The sequence below is a fragment of the Apodemus sylvaticus genome, chromosome 7 (assembly GCF_947179515.1).
Source record: "Apodemus sylvaticus chromosome 7, mApoSyl1.1, whole genome shotgun sequence".
NCBI classification, from domain to species: Eukaryota; Metazoa; Chordata; class Mammalia; order Rodentia; family Muridae; genus Apodemus; species Apodemus sylvaticus.
The window spans coordinates 44,737,596-44,762,931 of NC_067478.1; the positions used below are offsets into that span (position 1 = coordinate 44,737,596).

The following is a 25,336-nucleotide window of genomic DNA, read 5'->3' on the forward strand; positions in this document are numbered from 1 at the left end:
AGTACTCCATTGTGTAGATATACCACATTTTTTGCATCCACTCTTCTGTTGAGGGATACCTGGGTTCTTTCCAGCATCTGGCAATTACAAATAGGGCTGCTATGAACATAGTAGAACATGTATCCTTTTTACATGGTGGGGAGTCTTCTGGGTATATGCCCAGGAGTGGTATAGCAGGATCTTCTGGAAGTAAGGTGCCCAGTTTTCGGAGGAACCGCCAGACTGATTTCCAGAGTGGTTGTACCAATTTGCAACCCCACCAGCAGTGGAGGAGTGTTCCTCTTTCTCCACACCCTCTCCAACACCTGCTGTCTCCTGAATTTTTAATCTTAGCCATTCTGACTGGTGTAAGATGAAATCTTAGGGTTGTTTTGATTTGCATTTCCCTAATGACTAATGAAGTTGAGCATTTTTTAAGATGCTTCTCCGCCATCCGAAGTTCTTCAGGTGAGAATTCTTTGTTTAAGAGGAACAGTATTAAAGGGTCACAGCACTGGGAAGGTTGGGAAACACTGAGCTAGCCCTTTTCTCTCACCCTTTGCTTCCCAGACACCGTGAGGTGACTATTTCTCCTTGGCTTCATGCTCCTCACACCGCCATGGGCCCAAAGGCACCATAAATAAAGCCAAAATGAGCCTTCCCTCCTTTGAAGCTAATTTCCCCAGGCTGAGTCACAGAAGCAGAAATCTAACATTGTCCCATTGATAAGGCGTCGGCTGGGCAATAGGGAGGCTGCCTGGCTTCTTCGTCCAGATACCGCGTGCGCAAGGACTGGACGGAGGGGGGCTGTAAGCGGGAGGCTCAGTCATGGATGAATATGTGTAAAAGCTGCGGATGGGCCTGAGGGGTCAGAGGCAACTCAGGATGGAAGACCACGACCATCAACTGTTGCCGCTACTGTGTGTCTGCAAAACTCTGGGCACCACACAGGGTCAAGAGCTGAAAGAGGTGCACAGAGCCCCCAGCACAGGAGAAAGAGCAGCGACCCTGGCAGGCAGGCAGCCCCCGTTAAGCCAGCAGTCTCTTGGGGATGTGTTCCTTTGCCCCAAGTTACCTGAGCAACCTAATGCTTGCCATACACTTGAGCAAAAACATTATGCCAGGTGGTCGACATGGGAACCGCATGAAGATGAGGCCGGCAGGCCAGGGCCCTGAACAACGTCAGGATTTTCCTAGCAATGGTTTTGATACAGCCTTTGATCCCGCAGAGGGTATGATATTAACTGGTAGTCAGTCAACGGCTAGGGCTCGCTCTGATACTGCATTGCAGGCTGGAACTTTGCTTCTATGCATGAGCTGATTGATGTGACTACAGGACATGAAATTCTTACTTTTGATCAGATGGTGGCATTGTGAATGACTCGAACGGCCTGGACTTTAGAAAATTCAGACTCTTACAACTATTTAAGCTTCAGAAACTTGAAAAGAAAAACACAAAATTTGATTTTGGTCAAGATGCCTTGTTTCAGTCAAACCAATGGAGAGGAAATTTGAGAGAGCTCTTTTATCTTTTTGTGGCAGGTGGGGACAGGCCTAATACCTGCTAAGCACACACACCACACACTCTACCACTAAGATACACCTCAAGTCCTCGCTCTTACACCTTTTACTAAGACCAAATGGACATGTTTATTGGTGAGATATTGTAAACGTCCCTAGTGCACTTAACTAAAATGCATCAAGAAGGCCTAGGAATGTATCTCAGTGGTAATGTTCTAACCTCCCTTCCATTATACAAGGCCCTGGGTTCTATCCCTAGCATAAGAGGACAGAGGTGGGAGGTTAACACTGGGAATTAGAGAAATTCACACTGGAAATGTAATTTTTCAAATAAATGCACACATAGCTGATTCTGATAAACAGATTCCAGGAACCAAGCAGAGGGCATTTCCAAATGAACCTGTGCCTGTGTCCTGGTGGCTGACTTTTACCAAAGCCCATCTTTCCATAAACACCAAAGACAGGCTTGCATCATCCTTATGATACCAGCTGGAATTTAAGGGCAAGCCAACTCCATTTTTCTTTTAACTCTCCCTTCATTTATATGGAAATGAGATGTTTCCAAAAATGTATCTGTACCCAGTACCTACGTCAACAGCAACGCTCCGAGTGCACAAATTCCTCCAGCTGATTCTTGACTGTAAGGGAAAACAGCCAGGCAGCAGCATCTGAAACCCGTGTGCATGTGCGTCATTCACCAAGAAGGACATTACCAAGCTGTCAATTTCCATTAACCTGCCTTGCTTTAAAAATAGCCTAAACTTCCCTATCTAAATAGGATGCTGCCCTTTTCTCCGAAGTGAAGGGAACAGGACACGGAAGTATAAAAAATAAATGAGCTTTTTCCCCCTTTGTAAACAGGAGAAGGTTGACAGCAAACCAATTCTACATCCAAACTGAAGAGCTATTAATAAAATAAAGCACAAGAAAATGAAGAATCCATTTTAAACAGAAAACAAACAATGTTCTTCAAATATCATCGGTCATTTAAAAAATAAAAAAGATCTGTCAGTTTCACAGCTAGGAACAAACTCAAGGCAAACATGTGAGCGAAACTAAACACAACTTATTCCATAATTATGATCTTTAATATAGCCCCAAGGCAGCACAGTGTAAAAATGTCCCCCAAAGAACTGATGTTTGGCCAAAGAGGGGAAAAAATAGTTTTGAACAATAGAAATTATTCTTTTCCAAATCTGGAGTGTTTTCTAATTTTTATAGCTTATCACATCATCATTTCCTGAGCTAGCTCCAGATATTTTTCCCCTAAAATCAGTTATAACCAACAAATCCTACAGCCCATTCCTACAGCCTAATTGCTTGCAGAGAGAGCACTTTTATGTTTTATACTCCAATGAGGAGATAACTGTAGAGTCAGAAAAGCATCAAAAAGGGCTAGAGAGATGGCTCAATGGTTAAGAGCACTGGCTTCCAGAGGCCCAGGTTCAACTCCCAGGACCCACATGGAAACTAACAGCTGACTGTGACTCCAGTCTTAAGGGATCTGATGCCCTCTTCTGATCTCCAAGGTCACCAGGTACATACACAGTGCACAAACATACTTGGAGACAAAATATCCATATACATAAAATAATAATGGTAGAAAGAAAAGTATCAATAGAAGTATCAAAAAAGCAGAAATTAGGCAGGAGAAGTAATTAACTGGCTAGCAAATGCATTATTTCACTGAGTGGGAAACATATTTTCACCACACTAATTTCAGATAACAGGTATGTGACTCTGTATGTTATCTATGCACACATATTCACATAGCATCCAAGCAATGCTTAAGTCTGTCAAAAACAGAATAAAATGGTGAGACCTCATTGATGTTAATGATAGGCTTCGGCTCAACTAATTATCCAGGGTACAATCATAACTGAGAGATTGGGTTTGAAAATAATTCTGAGCAATCGAAAGAAATGGCAGTTGGTTCACTGTAGGTACTCTGAGGTTCGCTAAACCCTCAGTCCCAGCAACTTTGGAAAAGTCCATCAGACATTACTCCCAACATACAACCCGCTCTATCCACTAAATCAGGACTTATATTTCCTTTATTTGCACTAAATCATGACAAGTGGCTTTCCATTCTTCCCTTCATTCAATCACTATTCATGTCTGACACTGCTGTGGCCACTGTGGGGCACGAAGTCAAACTGATGGGTAAGAAACAATCGAACTGACTTCTAAGACACAATGCTACACACATCCAGAAGAGATCATTGGGAGGATTATGTGGAGATATCAAAGGTTATGGGCAAGATGGGCAGGGTCTTGAAACAGGCTGGTTCTGAGGCAGAGGCTCTGAGAAAATAGGTAGGAAGACTGAAGGCAGTTAATGACATGGGGGGTGGGGGGGGGGTGGGGGGATAAAAGTCTAAAGCTTGAAGCTGAAGCCATATTGCTTTAGACTCTAAGGCTAAGTTAAGAACACAGATAGTCACTGATAGACTCGGGAGGAACTTTTAAAGAAGGGAGTGTTGACCAGAGCTGTATTTGGGGAAAACGAACTTCACTGATGAACTAAATTAGGAAGGTGAAAAAAAAAATTCTCCTGGCTCAAGGTCATTCTGATGGCAGTAGTGAGAGCATAAACTATGCTAGTGACCCCAGGGACAACAGCAAGAGAACTCCCAAAGTAAAACCACAGGACTCGGCATGCCTGGGGTCATTCTGAGGATCTATGCAGGCTCCAAGAGGCAGGTAGATTTTAGAGGTCACTATCTAGAATTAAACACAGCAGGAAGGCTCCCATGTTGGCCCCCAGCCAGCTAGCAATAGTAGAGGAAGGGGTGTCACCTGAAGAGAATACAGACATTTCTTTCAGTGTCAGAGACATTGGGGGGAGGGGGGGACTTTAGGGTTTTTTTTTTCTTTTTGAGATAATAATATATTTATTCTTACAAACCCCTTCCCTTTCTTCTCTCCAAACCCTCCCATACGCCCTTCCTTGATCTCTTTTAAAGTCATGGCCTCTTCCTTTGTTAACTGTTGTACATACATGTGTGTGCATGTGTGGTTTTCCCCCTAAATACATACATACAACTCTCACAGTCTATAGCATGTTCCTTGTATGTATGTTCATGGGCCCAACCACTTGCTATTGGACAACCAATGGATAGGCTCATCCCTGGTGAAGACTGGTATTTAAGCATGGGCCCAGTCAGTTCCAAACCAGATGCGTAGCTAAAGCGAACCAGGATACAGACTCTAACCCAGCCTTCCGAGATTAAAGAAACCTCCATTCATCTTCTATGACATGAGAGGATTTAGTCACAGCATCTTGAAGCCTTAGTCATCTAAGCTAATTCTGACCATGCTTTTCCATGGAATGCTGCCTTCATTTGGGTCAGCCAGTATTCCCTGACCTCTGGCGGGCTCCAAGGAGATGCCTCAGCCTGTTGTCCATTCATTATTCACCCCTCACTATTCCCCAGCCTCATCCTCCCCCATGTTTCTGAACCTCATAATGCCTATCAACTTACCCTGACTGACTATCTTCATCCTTCCCTGCTGTCTCCCCAACAGAGCCAAAGACTAATCCTCACACTTCTCAAACAGGAGTCACAATAGCTGCACTTTCCAGAAGTAAATATTCCCAGGTATCACCTCAGATCTACAAGTTAAATATCCTGGGGAGCAGGTTCCCACAGTCTGTGTCCTTGAAAACCTTCCAAGTTCAAATCCCTGACCCAGCAATCACTTCACCCCTGGCTGCTCTAACCCTAACCCAAACCCTAACCCCTTCTCAGAACCCCCATGCTGTAGCCAAAGTCACACACTAACTTAAACTTGTATGTATGTTTTCAGGGTTGACCTCTTGGTATTGGATAACCAACTGGTAAGCTCTTCCCTAAGGAAGGCTGTTGTTTAAGCATGCCCTTCATCTTGTCCCACAGCATCCATATTCTCATAGGAAGGTAGCAAGTACCTGGGCACGGGAGCATGGTGTCTAGCTTCCCCCAGGATTCACCCTCCTGTACCTCTACCTGCCAGAACTCTGACCCCATGGTGCCCATCTAATCACAAAACACACAGGACATCTCCCATAGTCAACCCTTTATCTCTGTGCATATTACCTTTTCTGTTTGAATCAAGTGTAAGATTCTGCCAGGTGTGGCTGAAGGGATGATGGCTCAGCAGTTAAGTGCATTGACCGCTCTTCCAGAGGTCCTGAGTTCAATTCCCAGCAACCACATGGTGGCTCACAACCATCTATATAATAGGATCTCATGCCCTGTTCTGAAGATAGCTACAGTATACTCACATGCATAAAATTAAGTAATTAAAAAGATTCTGCCAGATGGTGCAAGGAAGCTGATAGTCTAGAGCTTCCTCAGAAGACTTTCTATCCATTCACCTTATTCCATTGTTTCCCCCATGCCCTGTTTCCAGACATCTCTGGTATACTCATGGTCTGAGTCTTTGGGCAAATTTATGACATTGAACTGGGCTAATTCTTGGCTAGCCACTGTAGATCCCATTTTTCCATGCTAAGGCATTTTACTTTTAAACTTCTAACAGCTTTTCCAGGGCTGTCCCTGGTCTCACCATTCAAATCCACAATAACTCCTTTGCAAAGAAAGACCCTCACATTTCAGTGGCGTTTGGAGAGGAAATAAAAAATAGATTCCTTTATTAGTAGTGTCTTTTTGTAGAGGTCTCCACTGCCATTTGCTATCAAAACTCTTGGTGTACAGTTTAAACTTCACATAATTTAACTCACACACTTTTATTTAAATTCTGTCATACAGAAAAGAAACAAAGTTTCTTGGCATTTTTATGTGGTTTTATATTGTTATTTCATACTTAGCTATTTTACTCCATATGTAATGCAGTGTTGGTTTATCTAGTACACTGTGATTTGCTTAAATGCAGAAATAACATCTTGAAATTTTGGTACCCTCTAGGGCATCAGTTCTCGGTCTTGGCTTCATATGTGAATTACGTAAGGTCCTCTTAAGACTGTAATACCACATCCTACTCCTTCAAGGAAGGTAGCATCTCTGAGGTGATGCTGGGTATCAGTGATGCTGAATGTGGGCAAAACAAGGGAACAGCACTCAACAGGACTGGAGCTGTCTGTAGGCCTGTTCTGGATATCTACTCAACTTATGAACACAAGCAACCATAAGGCATCTACTTTCCTTGGACGGCACCATCAGCAAACACTTGATCCTGATAAACTGACCCTTAAACCAGGAAGGTAACACCACTGAAGTACATCAGCCTAGACCAAGTTTAGCCATATTTTTCTTGCCTGTTGGAAAACTCTGCACAGTTAGCTGTCTATCTCTCATGACCACTCGTCAAGGTATCAATGGGACCAATTCATAACAGCCTTTCTCTGCTGTGTGTACTACCCATTGCTGCCTTGTTATTTCTTCATAACTTGTGGTCAATAGTCCAACAATCATATCATATGCATGAGGGAAACCAGAGATATTTTGAGTGGCAACCTTCCAGTTCTTCAGATACTATAAAACAGACCCAAGTAAACAAAACAGACAGAGTTGCCAGGCAGCAAGGGTTCCAAAACAGATATAGAGCAGAAGCTCAGGAAACTCGCTCTGCCAGAAACATAAGCCAGAGGGCGCATGTTGAACGTGCATGTCCACAGCAGGCCTGTGGTTTTCCCTGAGACCTGACTACTCAAACAGTGATATGGCAGAATTACCGAAGCTACAAGTCCCCCTCAAGCACTCCCGAAAATTCAATTTTAGCAAAGGCAGGGAGGGATCTTAGATACCTGCAAAATTGCCCTATCAAAAACACTTCCTCCTCTCCCTTCTTCCTAGATGACGGACAGTAGTCTGGTGAAAGGCAAGAAGAGTCAGGCAAGGCAAGACACCGAGCAACTGCTAAAGCCTTCATAAGACAGACTCAACAGACAAATATGGACTTCCTGTGGTCTGGAAAGAAGAAGAGATTACATCCCATCCTAACTATGGCACCTCATCCCTTCACAGTTCATCAGAAATTAACTACCTAAGCAGACACCACTAATACCTGAAGGGGATCAGCAAATAAAGCTAATCAGGTAAATGGTGCTGCATCAATCCCTCTACCCTACGGAAGTCACATGTGAAACAGACCCCAGGACCAATAATTCTGTCCTGTGATCCATGCTCCTTCCCTAGACCCTCCAGGTACAACAGGAAGTGGACACCATAACCAGAGCAGTGGCCCCATCTCTTGAAGGCCATTTCAAAGAGTGAGCCATGCAGTCTGACTTGGCTGTTTCTTCCTCTGTAAATGAAGACTGTGGAGTAAGCATCCTTACTTAGGCTGGAAGAACAGGGAACGAGTTTTACTTTGCAAACATCTTTAACCACAATGGGAGCTAACGCCAAGCGGTGAGCTGCCTTCTTCTACTCCACGCTCTAAGAAAAAACATCTGCTACCCACAGAGCCCATCAAGATAACTGGAGAGAACGGAAGAGCAACCAAGCATTGAAACTATTCAGTTCTAGATTGGCTTAGGAGTCTCTGGGAGCAATCAAGACAGGATATGTGGGTCAGAGTCTCCAACAGATGGGATCCCCCTGAATTTACCTTCAGCATCCTGTGCGGTGAAAGAAACCATTAAAGAGAACACAGCTAAGACAGTAATAGCAAGCATGTCTCTTTTTACACAGAACATACTCCGAGAACCAAGGAAGCAAAGAGCTATGATATTCATTGGTGTACGTGGACAGAACGATTTAAAGTATTCCTTAGGCAGAAACTCCACTGAACATTTATTTAACACAAGGAAAGTATACCAATACAATGTGCTTACCTGGAATCCCAGCACTGAGGAGACTGAGGCAGGAGGATCACAAGATTAAGGCCACCTGGGACCCTGGGAAAGGAAGGGGGAAAAGGGAGGAGAAAGAGAGGGAGGGAGACAAAGAGACAATGAAAAGAGGAAGGGAGAAACAGACATACCATCCCATTGTTTAATTTCCATTTAAACAGGCACAACAGATTGGTGGTACGCTGTGTGCTCCATTTCTTGTTTTAATTAGAGAATTAAGATGTTCCTACAGTGATTTAAAGTTGCCTCCTGAACTTGATGAACTCCCACTTTTTTTTTCTAAAAACAAATGCTCAAACTCAATAAAGAAGAGACCTTGTCTAATTTAGAGTCCAGTGCTGGGGGTGGGGGTGGGGGGGTGTCTTCCTTTCTGGCTCAGAAAAAAGTTTCTCCTTTGTTTCTGCTGGACTCCCCACTAACAAAGACCAGAAAAGAAAAAGATGGGTTAAGTGAGCAGCCTGCCCAGAAAAATGAACAGAAATTCCTCATTACTAAAGACACTTGTGCTTCCAGGAGCCAGAGTTGCAGAATAAGAATTCTTTGGCTAATTTATGGCTGGCCAGACGCCATTGCTTCTGGCTGGGGGCCAGAGGACCTGTGGGAAGGGGTGGCAGGGTGCCACAGAGAAGGTCGAGCACTGCATGGCTAATGCTGCCTTTGGGTGTAGCTGCTCACCAGGAAACTGAAAACTTTCGGTCCAGCAAGCTTCCCTAGTGACTTCTCAGCTCGTGACATTTGCCAACCTTTACCTAACCGATCTTCATCAACCCTGCCAATCAAAGCAAGCGAGAAACCCCATCTATTTAAATGGGAACAGAAAACAAAGCCAATGTTCTCCAAACTTCTGTGGCTCTCACAAAGGAGTCTCACTCAGCAAATACCTGGCAAATGACATTCATGCTGTCTGTCCCCTTCATGCAAGGCTTGTTTTTACTGGCTACGCCTAGTCTGAGCAGAGAATGACTCTTTCCTAGTGAATTTAATAATGATTACTATGTGATCTTAGAGCTGTGTTACATGCACTAAGCAATGAAATCCCAAGCCAGGATTCGAGGCAGGGAATGTGCCTCCCTGTATACTATAATAGCCTGTACATTAAGATTCCTGAGGTGACTCGGTAAGTGACAATATCAGCTTTGTGTCAAGTTAACCTGAAGTGGCTATAGTTGTCATGCATACATCATCTATAGGCAAAAAAAAATCCTCGAAAGAACTCAGCGGATGATGAGATTTGATTCAAGTTGAACAAAAGATAATGGGAGAATCCAGGCATTCACAGATATCAGAGGCTGATCTGGACCATACCAGGGGGTGGGGGGTGGGGGGGTGGGGGGTCATCATACCCAACCTCTTCACCCTCATAATCCAGAAGTCTAAATGAGCTATTATTAATCACACTTCTTTATTGCCTGATGGTCTTTAATTTTAAGAAATGTAATAAATCGTTAAATTGATAATCCCCAAGGAAATCTGAGCAATTAAAACTGAGGAAGCCACAGTGCTATTTGGAGAGGGAGGAGTCTGTTTTGTAACCTAACCTAAGCTGATCTTTGAATCTCCAAGTCAGCAGCAGTCTGTTTTCAATTCTTCAACACCCATGGTTTTTCTTTGAAAAGGAAGAAGACAATGATGACAAGATACACAAACAACCGTCAACAGTTGAATGAAGGAGTCGCAGAAACTGAGTGTTGAACCCTCCCAAGCATGGCTAAGAGCATGGCGTGAACATCAAAAGGGTGAAGAATAAACCAAAAAATGTACTTAAAAAAATGTAAGTGTGTGTTGTCCAGATGTGCGTGAGTATCCCCACAGGCCAGAAGACGACATCGGATTCCCTGGAGCATGAGTTACAAGCAGTTGTGAGCCATCCAACGTTGGTGCTGGCATCTGAACCCGGGTCCTCAGAAAGAGCAGCAGGTGCTCCTACCCAGTGGGCCATCTCTTACCTCCTCCCCTTTTTGTTTTTGTTTTTTTAATGTGTTAAATTGACAAACTACAAGTATCCCAAAATGGTCATATTGCCATCTCTAAATGGGAGTCCCTTTGCGGGGGGAGGGCCTTGTGGCTGTAGATATATAATTACTACAGCTGAAAAAAAAGTACAAAATACCAAAGGGTAGCTAAGACCACCACTTTCTAGTCTTCACATACATGACAGCCATGCCCCAGGAACGGTAGGCCATCATGTGGCATTCACCTGGTGGCTTTCAACTCTTAAGATGAATTTGTCTTTTTGGTGAGTGTTATTTTATGTTAAATCTCTCTAAAAATTATTGCCTGGCATGGTGGGGTAAGTCTTTAATCCCAGCACTCACGAGGCAGAGGCAGGTGCGTCTCCATGAGTTTGAGGCCAGCCTGGTCTACATAGGGCATTCCAGGCCTGTCAGGTCTACATAGTGAGACCCTATTTCTAAAACAAGAAAGAAAGTAATGTATTTCTTTCTTGTACTTTTATTTGTGCAAAAGTAATGTATTTGTGCTGTTTTTATTCATTTGTCCTTGTTTGTCTATGGTGCTGATAATTCATCCCAGGGCCTCCCCCTTCCTAGGTAAACATCTAACACTAAGCTCTATCCCCAGCTTTATCTAAAGGAAACACACCATATGTTCCCCAGCGATCTATGGCTAAAGTGGACAATAAACTGGAAAGGTTTTACACCGAAAACTTGAGTCAAACAACTCTAAATACATAAAAAGTTTAAAAAAAAAATAAAAGTGAAATAATCAAAAATATTTATAGCATACTATACTACAAAGTAACAAAGAATATTTCCACCTAGTAAAAGGCATCAGAATGAAGAAAGACAGGCAGAGGCTGGGCGGTTACTATCGCAAATCCATCCCTCAAGGGACATGCGGCATCGTCACAGCCAAGGCATGTCATACTTGAAAATGTAAGCGCCCTTTTACGGTTTAACACACGTCTTTTCATAAAATACACAGCCTCGCTTTTCTGCTCTAAATGGCCAAGTTTAAAAAGATCAAAGAGTCAGTGCTGTGCTGTGGACAATCACTACCTGGTCACGCCGATCTCCGTCCATCTCCCAAGCTCCTGTTCACACTCACATCCGAAAACTTTAAAACCGTGACACGGCAAAGAAGGCTGAGAAAAACTGGCTTAAGGACATCGCAGTCTGCATGATGCTTAAATGTCAAAAGGAACACCTGTCTGCAGCTCTAACATTTAGTGTTTAATCAATTAGGGAGGGGGGAAACGGCGAAAATACCAGCTGCCAGCAAAATGACTTCATACGCACGGAGAACCTGTCTGGGAGAACAGCACCGAGTTCTCAAACTTTTTAAGATGAACTTCTGTTAGCTTTCCTTACTCCACAGATAACTCAAAAACTTTAAGCTTTGCTAAATTAGAATTCCTCTTCCTTTTCTTTTTCTTCCTTCCTTTCCTCCTTCCTTTCTTCCTTTCTTCCTTTCTTTCTCTCTCTCTCTCTCTTTCAGTTTTGTTTGGGTTTGTTTTGAGACAGGGGCTCATGAGCTCAGGTGCCAGGTTGGCCTCAAACTCATCAAGAGGCTTTAAACTCTTGATCCTCCTGCCTCTGCCTCCCTTGACAATCCCCTGGGATGGGTTTGTCAAGTTCTGGGGATTGAATTCAGGGCTTCCTGCAATTAGGCAGCACTGTTAACAAAGCTGACAGACATACTTATAAGTAAGTTCTCTAGCTCCAGAACGCTTTATATTGTCTCTCTCTCTTGTGTGTGTATGTGTGTGTGTGTGTGTGTGTGTGTGTGTGTGTGTGTGTGAGAGAGAGAGAGAGAGAGAGAGAGAAAGAGAGATGTGGGGAGGGGAGGCTGGGGGAGGGTATCCCACTGTATATATATAGCCTTGGCTAGCCTCAAACTCATAAAGTTCTGACTGCTTCCACTCTGCCTTCTGGGATTAAAGGTGTGTGAGTGACATCACCCTGGGCTAAAAACTCTACATTTCTAACTTTCTTATAGAAGGGAACTGTAGGTCTGCACGCCACAGGGCACTCAGCACGGCTAACCTCTCAGAACTTCCATTTCTGTGGCTTTTTGTGAGAAATGATCCACCTAGATCAAGGCTTCTCAGCCTCAGTACTATTGAGCCAAGAATCTCTGGGCTACACACAGTCTTCCTTTCTCTCCAACTCTGATACCCTATAAAACATCGAATAGCTCATCCTCTTAAACGCTGTTTGTTGAGACATTGTTCAGAAGTACCATTAAGACAATACTCACTTAATTTTTGAAAAATTCAAATACAGTGGCCACTTCTGACAACTTAAATTTTAGTAGATTCCAAAGTGGTGATTTGTAATAAAAATCAATTTTAAAAAAATCAACAAAGCAAATAAGCAGGTCAATATAAATGACGTATGGATTAACAAGAGCCCATCTCATTTCTAAAGGTAATTCCACGAATTGAACAAAAAACAAAAAAATCGTAAGAAATTGATAAAACACACGTACAGTTCAATAGGACAAACAAGTCGTATATTCCATTTCTCCAAAGAATTCATGGTTTTATAAGATGTTTTCTTTAGCAAAATTAAGCTTCGGTTTTTTAGACACCAAACCCTCATCTCTCCGACCACAGCCCTTCAGTACAGGCCTGACACTAAGTGCAAAAGCGAGACTATCAGTCAGACAAGCCTTTCGGCAGTAGGAACGTAGAGCAGAAAGCCAGTTGCAATGTTGACGATATTAATATCATTATTCAGAGAAAAGTTTGAGAACTGTCAAAAAGCTATGCATCTGCCCCTCAGGTTTGAAACTACTCTGGAAAAAGACACTTCTTAAAATAATATTCAACAGTGCCTAAGGTATTCAGGGAGAAATACATGAGGGGAACCAGAAGAAAGCACAAAAGATTGCCTGGAAGTGTGGAGAAGAGTCCACGGGGCTCCTGACCTTCCGTCTCCACCCTACCAGTGAGGGCAGATGCCAAACGTCAACTCGCAAACACAGGCACATCGCAGATGAATTTTTCTCTCTCGCCTCATGACTGTCCTCCTTCTCCCTCCCAACGCCAGCATCCTAAAGTATCTGCGTATACAGTTCCATCGGTGTTTAGAGGAGAAGACAGCTAAGTGGTTATATTAGCTCTCCCAAGCTGCTGTGGCAGCCACACATGTATGAGCGAATGGATGTAGTAATGGAAAATCCCCGGCGCCGGAGAAAAGGCAGATGTCCGGCCGGGCAGGAGACTCCTTCAAGTTCTCTTTCTCACCTAAGTTTCCTGCAGTAAATGGGCCAAAGAGCGTCTAAGAGGCACAGCCCAGCAACATTTATAGCAGTGCAGAATGGTACTGTGCAGAGCACAGCTTCAGGCACCATTTGGGTTTATGTGGAGGGGCTTTGGGTAGAGGCGGGAACACTGAGAAGTGGGCCATGAGGGACAGAGATGGGAATGGTTTGGGATGGGTGGGGAGGGTAATAGAAGACACGGGGTATGACAGTGGAAGTGAGGGTTCTGGTGAGGGGAGGGTTCAAGCAGGAACGGGGAAGGGGAACGGGGAGGCCAGAAACGGTGGGGACGATGAATAGAATCATCCAGAACTAGGGACGGATGAAAATGCTGCCAATTAAGAAACCTGTTAGTTTGAGTCCTAACTTAACAAATACATTTGTAAAGGAAAAAAAATATAAATGCACACAGCAGTCTCATGGAAGACGTACACCCCGCACATGGGGTCAAAGGAGACTGTCGTGTAAGCACGTGACCTCCCACAGAAGAGTACACTTTCCCCCACAAACCAGGGAATGTAAACTTCTCTCCCAACCTTTGCTTCCCTAGAAGTCCGCTAGCTCCATCCGATGCTGCTGAGACAGATCTCACACGCCCACAGCGTTTAAAGCTGCCATTCAGTGCCCAATGAGTTGCTAGGGACATATTCTATTTCTTTTAATTGCCAAGACACTCAGTTTGTTCTTTTCCTTCCCTATCAAAGGGCAGGGAAGGAAAAGAGAAACTGTTTGATACTTTTTATTTCCCATTCATCCTGGCTATATGAGTACAAGCTTTTGGTTTAGTGAGGTCTCGTCCACTGTAATACAAAACAGTGTCCAGCCTTCCAATTCTACGTCAGCAAACCTGCGAAGAAACTTCAATCTTTACCTCCTGATGGATGCAGAAGGCTTAGCCACAGTTCCACACCGCACACTGCTCAGCTCTCATTGAAAAGCACAGGCTGCCACCTACTGGCCATGAGCCTTCCTGCACCACACACACAAGGAATCCCAGAACAGGGCTTGGTCTGCTTTCTACTGCGGTGATAAAAACACTGCGACCAAAAGCAACTTGGAAAGGAAGGGGGTTATTTCACCTTACAGCTTAATGTCTGGATGAAGGGAAGTCAGGGCAGGGACTCGAGGCTAAAACTGAGGCCCAGGAACTGAGGCAGACCATGGAAGACTCCTGACTCTGGGTTTACACTTACACAACCCGGGACCTCCCGCCCGGGGGTGGCACTGCTCACAGTGGGTTTTGGCCTCCCACATAGATCATTGATCAAGAAAATGCCCCACAGGTGTGTCCACAGGCCAGTCTGATGGGGGCATCTTCTCAGTCAAGGCTACCTCGTCTCAGATGACTCTAGCTGTGTCGAGCTGTCGAGAACCAACAGAGTCAGCTCATCATAAGAAACGGTGTCTTCAAGTATACTATTACAATTTTTTTTTAGTTTGTATAAATTATTTTAACTCCACAAAATAATGGTAAGCAGACATGTTTATATGAAACTGAAAAATCCATGGAGTACACTCAGAAGAGCTGAGATTATTTTTTAAAGTATTTATTTGATTTTTGTGGTTTTGTTCCTTTCTTTTTTTTTCCCCCCCTTTTTCATGCCAAGAATCAGAAATATTTCTTTGGGTTTTTTGTTTGTTTGTTTGTTTTTGTTTTTGTATTTTCGAGACAGGGTTTCTCTGTGTAGCCCTGGCTGTCCTGGAACTCACTCGGTAGACCAGGCTGGCCTTGAACTCAGAAATCCACCTGCCTCTGCCTCCCAAGTGCTGGGATTAAAGGCGTGCACAACCACTGCCTGGCTCAGAAATATTTCTGTAAGTGTAAGAAAAACTTATTTTCAAATATACTCTCTCCAACATTACCTTTTAGTTCTGAAAACAGAACTTGGTCACAGAGCAGGACTTAACTGTCCATCTTCATCAGGTTAAGATCTTTTGAGATTCGAACGAATCACCCCACAGCACCTGTTCACACTGGTGCTATGAGTTAATCTGACACGATGCTAAAGCTAAAGGTGTACAGATGAAAATCCCTGAATCTGGATCTGGCCGTCTGCCTCACTCTCATGCTTCCCCAGATATAATCTATAGCGTGCACCAGGCAATTGTGTTTAAATTTGTCTAACCTGAGAAAGTTCTGAGAAACGGCTGCTCTGTCAATATCTAGGTCTGTGCTTGCTGCTGTTTATTTACATGCTTTCCTGATCATGACTTTATGAACAACCTTCATTAGATCATTGCTTTCTTTGTTACATTCGTGTGTAAAAGTACACTGAAACTGAAGTAAGGTTGTTTACAGCACTAGACTGTGGTTTGCCCCATTCTTTAAGGTCTCGCAGACAGATCTGCATAGTTCGGTGAAAGCAGACAATCTGCGCACTGTGGGAGTCTAACATGAAGATCTGGAGCAAAATAGTCAATGTATGACTCTCAAGTGCTGAGTAGAGGTATAAATTAGAGGAAGAAACTCCGAAGTTGCTAGGACATCAACAGGAGAAAACATGGACGAACTGCGCCAGACAGGATGGATCTGGTAAAGAATCACACAGGTGACCCTGTGGGAAGAGCCAGGAAAACTCTCCCCAGCTTAACTGCATCACACTGAGTCAGCTGAAAAGGGGGCTGCCTTCAGCAGCGTACAGCTGCACCACACAGAGAAAACGCCAAGCTGTGGAAAAGCATAATTCTGCCTTTCAAATACTAATATATACAAACCTACTCAGATATGCTCCAGAGGTACAAATACTCAGATGTGCCCGATTGTCTCCGGAAATACCTAAGCGATGTTTCCGCTCTCCTCTATACTTCCTGAAATAGTATACAATATACACTCATCTCTCTGAAATCAAATGTATAAGAAGTTTCTTGTTTTTCTAAAGATTTAAAAGTTGCTAAGAGTGTGTGGTAAGAAGGCAGCCTTTTAACCAACTTCCTCTGCCTCTCAAAGGCTCACAGAACACACAGCCGGGAGGAAGCAGAGGATTGGAACCCTGTTATCAGTGGCAGAAAAAAGAACATACTGACTGTTTTCAGGACACCACACAGAACACCATACCCCAGATATACTCAAGAATGGTGCAATAGGGAAACACGGCAATTTTGTTAAAACTTTCAGCTGGCCTCACTGCCCATTCAGAACACACCTGAGCACTCCGGGGCAGAGGCCACAGGCAGAGAGATAACTGATACCAACTTCTTCTAAGACTGAATGGATCTACTTTGCGATTAGACAAGAGTGAATGAAGAAACACAGCACAGGGCACCGGAAAGGCATCATTAATAGTAAAAGAAGAAACACATCCATTAGCAAGTCAGAGGGCCGAGTGTTGTTAGAATCAAAGCAAGTTCAGCTGGCTCTACCTCTGACTGAAAAGACAACGAAAAGCAGAGAGGAAATGTGTGCCATGCAAGAGACACAGACTGGCTGTGAGCAAAGACTCAGAGAAGGGACTTCAGTGTCCCCTTAGCCAGGCCACAGTGCAGATCCATTTACTCAAACACAGGTCTAATGTGTTGCAGAGATGCACATTAGCTATGACGAACTTTTAAGTCCATGGCACTAAGTCCTCTAACAGAGAATACCTCACGTACAGAATGGGCTTTTTCTGGTCATCCCCAGGTTTTAAGTCTGAGGTTTCCCAAAAGAAACTAAGTTTGGCTTCAAGACTGAACCACAGGAATCCTGCCTAGCTACCCTACAGATCAGCCAGATCTCCACAACTGTGTAGACCGATGCTGCATTACAAATTAAATCTCCATAATGTCTTAGAGTTTTCCTTGTCATGAAGAGACACCATGACCAAGGCAACTCTTCTAAAGGGCAGCATTTAATTAGGGCTGCCTTAACAGGTTCAGAGGTTCAGTCCATTATCATCAAACTGGGAAGCATGGCAGTATCCAGGCAGACAGCATGCTGGAGAAGAAGCTAAGAATTCTCCATCTTGACCCAACTGCAGCCAGGAAAGGGCTGACTGCCTCCCAGGAAGCTGGAAGGAAGGTCTCAGAGCCTACGGCTACAGTGGCACACTCCCTCCAACAAGGACACACCTCCTAATAGTGCCACTCCCTGGGCCAAGCATATTCAAACCACCACAACCACCAACAGAAACAAAATATCCACTCTTACTAACACAAACTAGTGGGCAGAATCTTGAGTTAGAGACAACAGGGCTGAGCTTGACTCTGGTGATGGCAAGAGGACGAGGTCCTTGGAGAGATGAACGATGTGACAATGATGTTGTGAACTGTTTTGGCGGTTTGCAATTTGTGATACATGTAGTATAAACTACATTAGAAGATTCCAGCTAGAACAGATTTGGAGAAACCCAGGCCATAGACCACGCAGGATGTTGCCAAAATAAAAGGAACCCAACCAAACAATAATGCAGCAACATTATGGACATGTCTTATATTTTCAAGATCCTTAAGTAAATATTCTACTGAACGTGGTTTATATAGCTAATAACTTACCATATTTGTCTCGTAACCCAACAGTGCATCGGAAGACTCCACCAAAGGCAACATCTTCACCAAATATTACTGAAAAATGATTGTTCAAGGAATATATTTAGTATTGACTAAAATTTAAGTCATGAAAATTAAGAAACTTAAATATTTAGATTTGAAATTATGCATACACATACATACTCATGTCTGTGTAATATAAAAGTGGTACAAACACATATACATAATATCTATTTGCATATATCATACATATATGTGTAAATATATACACATAATCCTATGTATGTATAATACATATATGTGTATACACACATACATACATATACACACATGTATACACACACACAACATACACATACACACACCACACACACACATACATAATTATGTACGTATATACAAAGTCAACCAAACTCTAAGTACTCAGCAAGATTAAGCAGTTCAGCAGTTAAGAGTGCACACTAAACTTGCATAGGAATCAAGTTTGATTCCCAGCACCCACAGAAGGTGGCTAACAACTTCCTGGAACTCTACCTCCAGGGCAATCTGGCACCTGGAGCATCTCTAGCCTCCATGGGCACTTGCACTCAAATGCACATACCCACATACAGATAACAGACACATAACTAAAAATAAAATAAATTTTAAAAATTAAATTACTTGTAAAATTCTTTCAAAGACACATACACGAGCAAACTTTTTTTTCAGCCATGAGGAAAAATGAAATCCTAATATTGTAAGGAAAATGGGTGGAAATCATTACACTGGTTAAACTAAACCAAACTCAGAAAGATAAAATAAATACTGCCTGTTTTCTCTCATATGTAGAACCTAGGCATGTGTGTGTGTGTGTGTGTGTGCACACATGCACGAATGTGTGTGTGTCTGTGTGTGTGTGTGTGTATGCGCGCGCGCGTGTGTGTGTGTGTGTGTGTGTATGCGCGCACGCGCGCGCACATGTGTGTGTGTGTGTGTGTGTGTGTGTGTGTGGCCAGAGAGGTTATCATGAGAGGATTGTAATAGATCTTAAGAGAAGGAAGAGGAGGAGAAAGAGAGGAATAAAATTTGACACTGAAAGCAGAACGCGGACAACCTAAGGGTAGGAAAGTAGGTGAGGGAAGGAGACACATGCATTACGTTTACCTGCAGTGGGGTCTTTGGCCAATGAGTTATCCAAGGCACTTGTTATTGACTGGAAGAGGTTCATTTTCTGAGTTTGCCCTATGAAAAGTAAAGTTATATTATATCAAAATTCGTAACTTACGGAAAAAATGACCAGTTTCCTAACAGTTGTTATAACACGGTTTTAAAAACAAAATAAAAGGGCAAGGTAGGAAGAAAGGCCCAGAAACTATCACAGGAATTTACCTAATGGTTTGCAGAGATCCCAGATCTATAAAGGCTGCAACCGCAGGAACCTCCACAGGTGGGTGGATGAGGAAAGCCCTAAATTACTAAACAATGTTTAGAAAAATAAGTAAATGGAGAGAAACAGCCAAATGGTGAAGTGTCTGTAGACAAAAGTTACAACTTTCAGTAGAAAAGGAGCTAGAGGGAGCCAGACAGTGTTTGAAGGGAGCTTCCTAACCAGGTGTTCCGAACCACAGGTATAAAGAACGCACGTGACCAGTGGCTGTTTAAACTGATGACAGCAGCAAATGCCCACCACCCATGAGGCAAGGAAGCCTAAAGATAAACTCCGGTGTGCAGGACCAACCGTCAGTGCTGGGAGAATACTACAGTCTCTTCTGTAAACATGTCAGACTCAGTCCTTCCTATTGTCCTACTGCTTAATACGGATGCAGGCCAATGGCTGTCTCTATAAGGTCTTTAGGAAGGAATATAGGAACAGATACAGAGAAGGAACTTAAAATAGTGTCTCGTAAACCAACGGTGCACTGGAAGACTCGAAGGCAGCATCTTCACCAAACAGTACTGAAACATGATGTTTAAAGAATATATTTTGTAATCCCTAAATGCAGAGTGAAAGCTAGCTGTCGATCATTAGGCCCCCTCAAGGTCATCAAAAGCTTTTTCGGACAGAATTCCTAATGTTGCAAATTAAGGATATGCATGACATGACTTTGAAGCTTTGAACAAACTAAATGCTGGCGGAGAGTCACAATCACGGAGCTTTAGGCCAACTCCTCTTCAACAGCACTCAGAGCAGAGACAGGCTTCATGTGAAACTTCTTAAAAACAGTCCTTACCTTAGCACTTTTCTACCTCCATCTCCTGCCCCCACTCTGACCACTGCCCCTCTAACCCCCATGTTCTTTAAAGTCACCCAATGTGAGGCACACTCAGGGTCTAATAGCCAGCATGGGTCATAACAGCTCCTGCTGTTGGCTTCAAACCTGACCATGATGTGATGGTCTCTCACCGTTTCCTCCTCTTCCTTAGCCCACCAGGCTCCTCAGTGAGCTCTCGCCTCTGCCATCTTTAAGTCTTCCACTGTTCTCTCAGCCTGACCTCTGACACTCTTCTGTCTGACCCTCAAGTGTCTCTGATCGCTTCAATACCGTGCATGTCCAAGCATCAGGCCTTGGCAGCCCCATCAGAACACCTTGCTTCCCTCTGCACCCACAATAATGCCCTGTTCATACTCTTGTTTCTGCAGTCAATAAGAATTCACTCGGGCTGGAGAGATGACTCAGTGGTTAAAAGCACTGACTGCTCTTCCAGGGGACTCAGGTTCCCAGCACCCACATGGCAGATCACAACTACCTGGAACTCTTATTCCAGGGGATCTGACACCCTCACACAGACAGAAAAACCATCAATACACACAAAAATAAATAAATTAAATTTAAAAAAAAGAACTCATTCAGAAAAGCATCATTATATCAGGTATGTCAAAGACTACGGTCACACCAAAATGTCCAGAATTACTTCATAAAGTAATTTTCTTCAGGCTACAGTTGTTTCAGTCAATAGTTGCCTTCATTAAATCTTTCTCTACCCTCTTTACTGTTGCTATGTTAAACACCATGACCAAAAGCAACCTAGGCATTTATTTAGTCATACAGGTTATATGTAGTCCACCACTGAGGGCAGTCGGGGGGAGGGGGGGGGATTCAAGCTGAGACAGGAAGCACAGAGAGAAAGCTGCTTACCAGCCTGCTCCTTGGCTTCCTATATAAGCAAGGACCACCTACTCAGCCTTCCACAACAATTAATGATCAAGAAAATAACCCCACTGGCTGCCGAGGCCAATCTAAGTGAAACACCCCCCCCCCAGGCTATGTCAAGTTGACAGCTGACATTAACTAAAAGCCTATCGGGGTGGGGCTGGTGAGAAGGCTCAGCGGTTACGATCACCAACTGCTCTTCCAAAGGTCCTGAGTTCAAATCCCAGAAGCCACATGGTGACTCACAACCATCCATAACAAGATCTGGCACCCTCTTCTGGAGTGTTTGAAGACAGCTATAGTGTACTCACAATAAATAAATAAATAAATAAATAAATAAATAAATAAAATTTTTGGTGATACAAGACATAACAGTTTAGGATAATTTTTTTTTCTTAGTGACAATAATATACCCACTCTCTCCGACTTCATACATGTGATAAAATGATATTTTTGCTTATTAGGATTTTCATAGTTAAGAACCTAGGGAGAATAGGAACATCTTTTTTTTTTTTTTTTTTTTTTTTTTTTTTTTTTTTGGTTTTTTTGGATTTGGTTTTTTCTCGAGACAGGGTTTCTCTGTGTAGTCCTGGCTGTCCTGGAACTCACTCTGTAGACCAGGCTGGCCTCGAACTCAGAAATCCGCCTGCCTCTGCCTCCCAGAGTGCTGGGATTACAGGCGTGCGCCACCACCGCCCAGCTAGAATAGTAACATCTTAAGAGCTGATCTTGTTTTCATTTTAATTTTGCTGACCATTTAATAGCAAATGTCCCCACAAGACCTTTTCCCAGAGCTAGGGGCAAACCCATATGCTGCCCAAGTGGGCTGCCTCTGAGCTCTACCCCACCACCACCACCACCCGGTCTCTTGATTCATTTCATCACACTGTTGCTCAGCAAGTTTTTACTAGAAAAGGAGTAAAGTCGTACCACTCTGAAGCAGGAGGATTAGGAGTTCAAGCAGGTCATCCTAGGCTACAGCCCTAGAATGTATTCTTGACACTGTGAAAACATGGCCTCACCTCATGGGAAATAATTGACAAGTTATTTATGTCTCGGTGTCAGCACACAAATTACATTTTCACTAGCGGACATATTTGCCAAATATTGCAAAGTTTAGGGCAGGAGTGTTCTTTAGTACTGTCCCAAGTCATAAAGGACAATTCTGATACAGTAACATCTACTTTCAATCCTTCTGAAAGCTGAAGAATAGATGGTATAGAAGAAACCATGTTGTCCCCAAGTACAACTTTATTTTATAGTCTCAGTATGTAGCTGGCCTAGAACTTAAGATGGCCCTGCCTCAGCCTCCAGACACTCTGTTCTTCTGGACTGGCCCTCTATTAGCCTATTAGGTACTCTGATCCTTCTCTAATTCCCATTAAAACATCCCAAATATCTACCCACAACCTAATATTGGAGAGGACCCAAAACTGCACACGTGTCTGGGGGGCACACTATCGTGCAAGCACCCATGTATACACACACAGTTTGTACTTGATGTAAATGAAAGGGCTTGGTTATAGCTCAATGACAGAAAGCTTGCCTGGCACACCTGCTTGTCTTCAGTCACCAGCAACATAAACTAACAAGAACAAAATAAAGTAAAAGACTCTATAGATCCAACTGTGCCTATGTGGTGTCTATGAAAGCCAGGGGTCAACATCTGATGTCTTCCTTTATCGCTTTTTTGTTTGTTTTTGTTTTGTTTTAATTTGTTTTATTGATAGCTTGTGGCCCTGGCTGGTCTGGAATTGACCACAGAGATCAGCTGGCCTCCAAGTGCTGGAAATAAAGGCATGTGCAAACACATCCAAATCCACCTTGCTTTTGAACTGACAGTTTATTGGCTAGCTAGATAGCCCTAAATTCTTCCTGTCCCAACCTCCAGAAATGGGAGTACAGGCACTTCCCTGTCACATCCAGCTTTTAATCCCAGCACTGGGGAGGCAGAAGCAGGTAAATCTGAGTTCAATGTCAGCCTGGTCAACAAAGTTAGTTCTAGAGCAGCCAGAGTCCTACAAAGCAACCCACATTATGACTCCCCTATAGAAAGCCCTACAAAGACTACACTGGAATAATCCCCACTCCATGCACAGTCCAAGGCCCTGCTGAGTCCTGTCTCTGCCCACCTGAACTGTCCCATTCAGCATCACTGGCCCAAAATGGGCTCATCTCAGTGACTGCTCTGGCAAGGAATCCCATCCAAAGACTTTCTAGGTCTATGTGGTCTGGCGAGAATGCAGACATGCTCTGGCTTACGGTATGATCTGTCTAGAATACCACCTTTAATCCCCAGCAAGGTAGGTAAGGTTAGTTTATAGAAGGAAGCAGCCATGTTTGAAAGTGACATCTAATTGGAAGGCAGACAAGGTGATAAATCAGAGAAAGATTTTACATAATGAGTCAGATATAGGATACACCCAACTCACACAAGAACAGCACAGGAAAGAGGAGGTGTTTAAGAGCAGCAAAAGGAGAAAGAACAAGCTGGACACATGTGGTGGAGGTGTGTGTGTGTGTCTGTGTGTTTGTGTGTCTGTGTGTCTGTGTGTCTGTATGTCGCCGTTTTATCAGGACATTTTTACAGAGACAGGTTGCAGAGAGAACAATCTGGACACAGGTGAAGACAGAAGGAGCCAGAGAAGGAGAAGGAGCCAGAAGCTCAGAGCATGCTGCCAAAGTCAGTATACGGCCAAGTAAAGCAATTCAGTAAGAAGCCTAGAGATGCTTAAGATTAGATTGTAAGAGACTAGAAGTTTCCAGGCCTAGACCTAGGGATTGTAAGGACAAAGAAACACTCTAGGCTCAGCCCCAGCTGTGTGTTCACAGGCCTTCAGTACAATTCTCATCCCATTATCTGAGGAGATAAAAGCAACCTTAACTAACATCTAGCACCCAACATGCTTAGAAGAAAAACCCAACAAGATCAGAGAAAGAGAAAATCCACCATCACTGCAGAAAGCAGAGGACATCTGACAGAAACATGGCGGAACACAGGAGGCATCTGTCCTCCTTTCCTCCACAGAGAAAAACTTGCCCGGGATCATCTCCAGAGAAAGCATCAGTTCTTTGAGTTTGGCTGGACACTGAAAGATACATGGGGAGACTCCAGATATGGAAATCTCTGAGATTCTTCCAGTCACAGTAAGGTATCCCAAAAGACAATTTTATTATATAGACAGACTCTTCCTGTATTAAAAAAAAAAATGAGAAGATGTCAGATCCCTTGAAAGCAAAGATAGGGCATGAGGGGATAGCAATATTATTTGAAAAAGCCATGCAGGTAGTTATTGCAACCCTGACCACCAGAGTAAACCCATCCCTACTTTCAACGGCAATCTTTACATATTTCTTCTTTTAAAAGACTAAAAGAATCAATGTACAACAAGAAAAATAGCTGTGCAGCAAGAAAAATTAGTTATGATACAACAGAGGCTAGAGAGACAAAAGACAGAGGAAGTAAGAGAACAGCAAGTACTTATTGTGAACCTATGGTACCTGATGAAATTGAGGACCAAGACACACATCCCGGGCTGGAGAGATGGCTCAGCGGTTAAGAGCACTAACTGATCTTCCAGGGGTCCTGAGTTCAATTCCCAGCAACCACATGGTGGCTCACAACCCATGTAATGGGTTCCAATCCCTCTTCTGAAGGCAGCTACAGTGTACTCCTACACATACATAAATAATTCTTTAAAAAAAAAAATAGACATCCCAATGAACTTACACTGCCACCTCTTTATGAAATTTAGGAAAGGCAAGCATCCTCACTAGATTTCCCAGTTATCCAAGAACAAATGCCAGAAAATGTTGAAAATTCACAAAATTAACAATTGGTCTGGAAAGATTTAGCAATGGCTGTACTAGAAGCTAGTTCTCAGTTACAGTGGCTGACATGGCTGCACAAAGAAGCTGCAAATGGAAAATTGTAATTGGTCTAAAGATGTTAATATCATGAACGATCAATTGTTAGATGAATGTTAATACGCTAATTTACAAAAGCAGATGTAATTTGATGACTCTGTTATTATACAATGTACTTTAGTAACTTTAAGAGGCTAGGATACAGTGGAGGAACAAGGGGAAAGGTCTATGTCACTCACAAAGACTATGCAAAACCCTGGAGAGACTTTTACTGATTCTTTACATAGATTAATGTCTGCTATAAAATAGGATAATATCAAATCCAGATGCAAGATGGGCATGAATTGAA

The 25,336-nt window shown here is 43.3% G+C and overlaps 1 protein-coding gene across 1 annotated transcript in view; it reads right to left on the bottom strand.

The window, feature by feature from the left end:
- Bckdhb (branched chain keto acid dehydrogenase E1 subunit beta) overlaps positions 1 to 25,336 on the bottom strand; it is a 188,072-nt gene that overhangs the window by 154,074 nt on the left and 8,662 nt on the right. Inside the window, exons 2-3 of the mRNA XM_052187725.1 lie at positions 19,133 to 19,210; positions 17,996 to 18,064 (exon numbers count right to left, since the gene is read on the bottom strand). Coding sequence (XP_052043685.1) covers positions 17,996 to 18,064; positions 19,133 to 19,210 — 147 coding nt within the window. The remainder of the gene's footprint in view (positions 1 to 17,995; positions 18,065 to 19,132; positions 19,211 to 25,336) is intronic.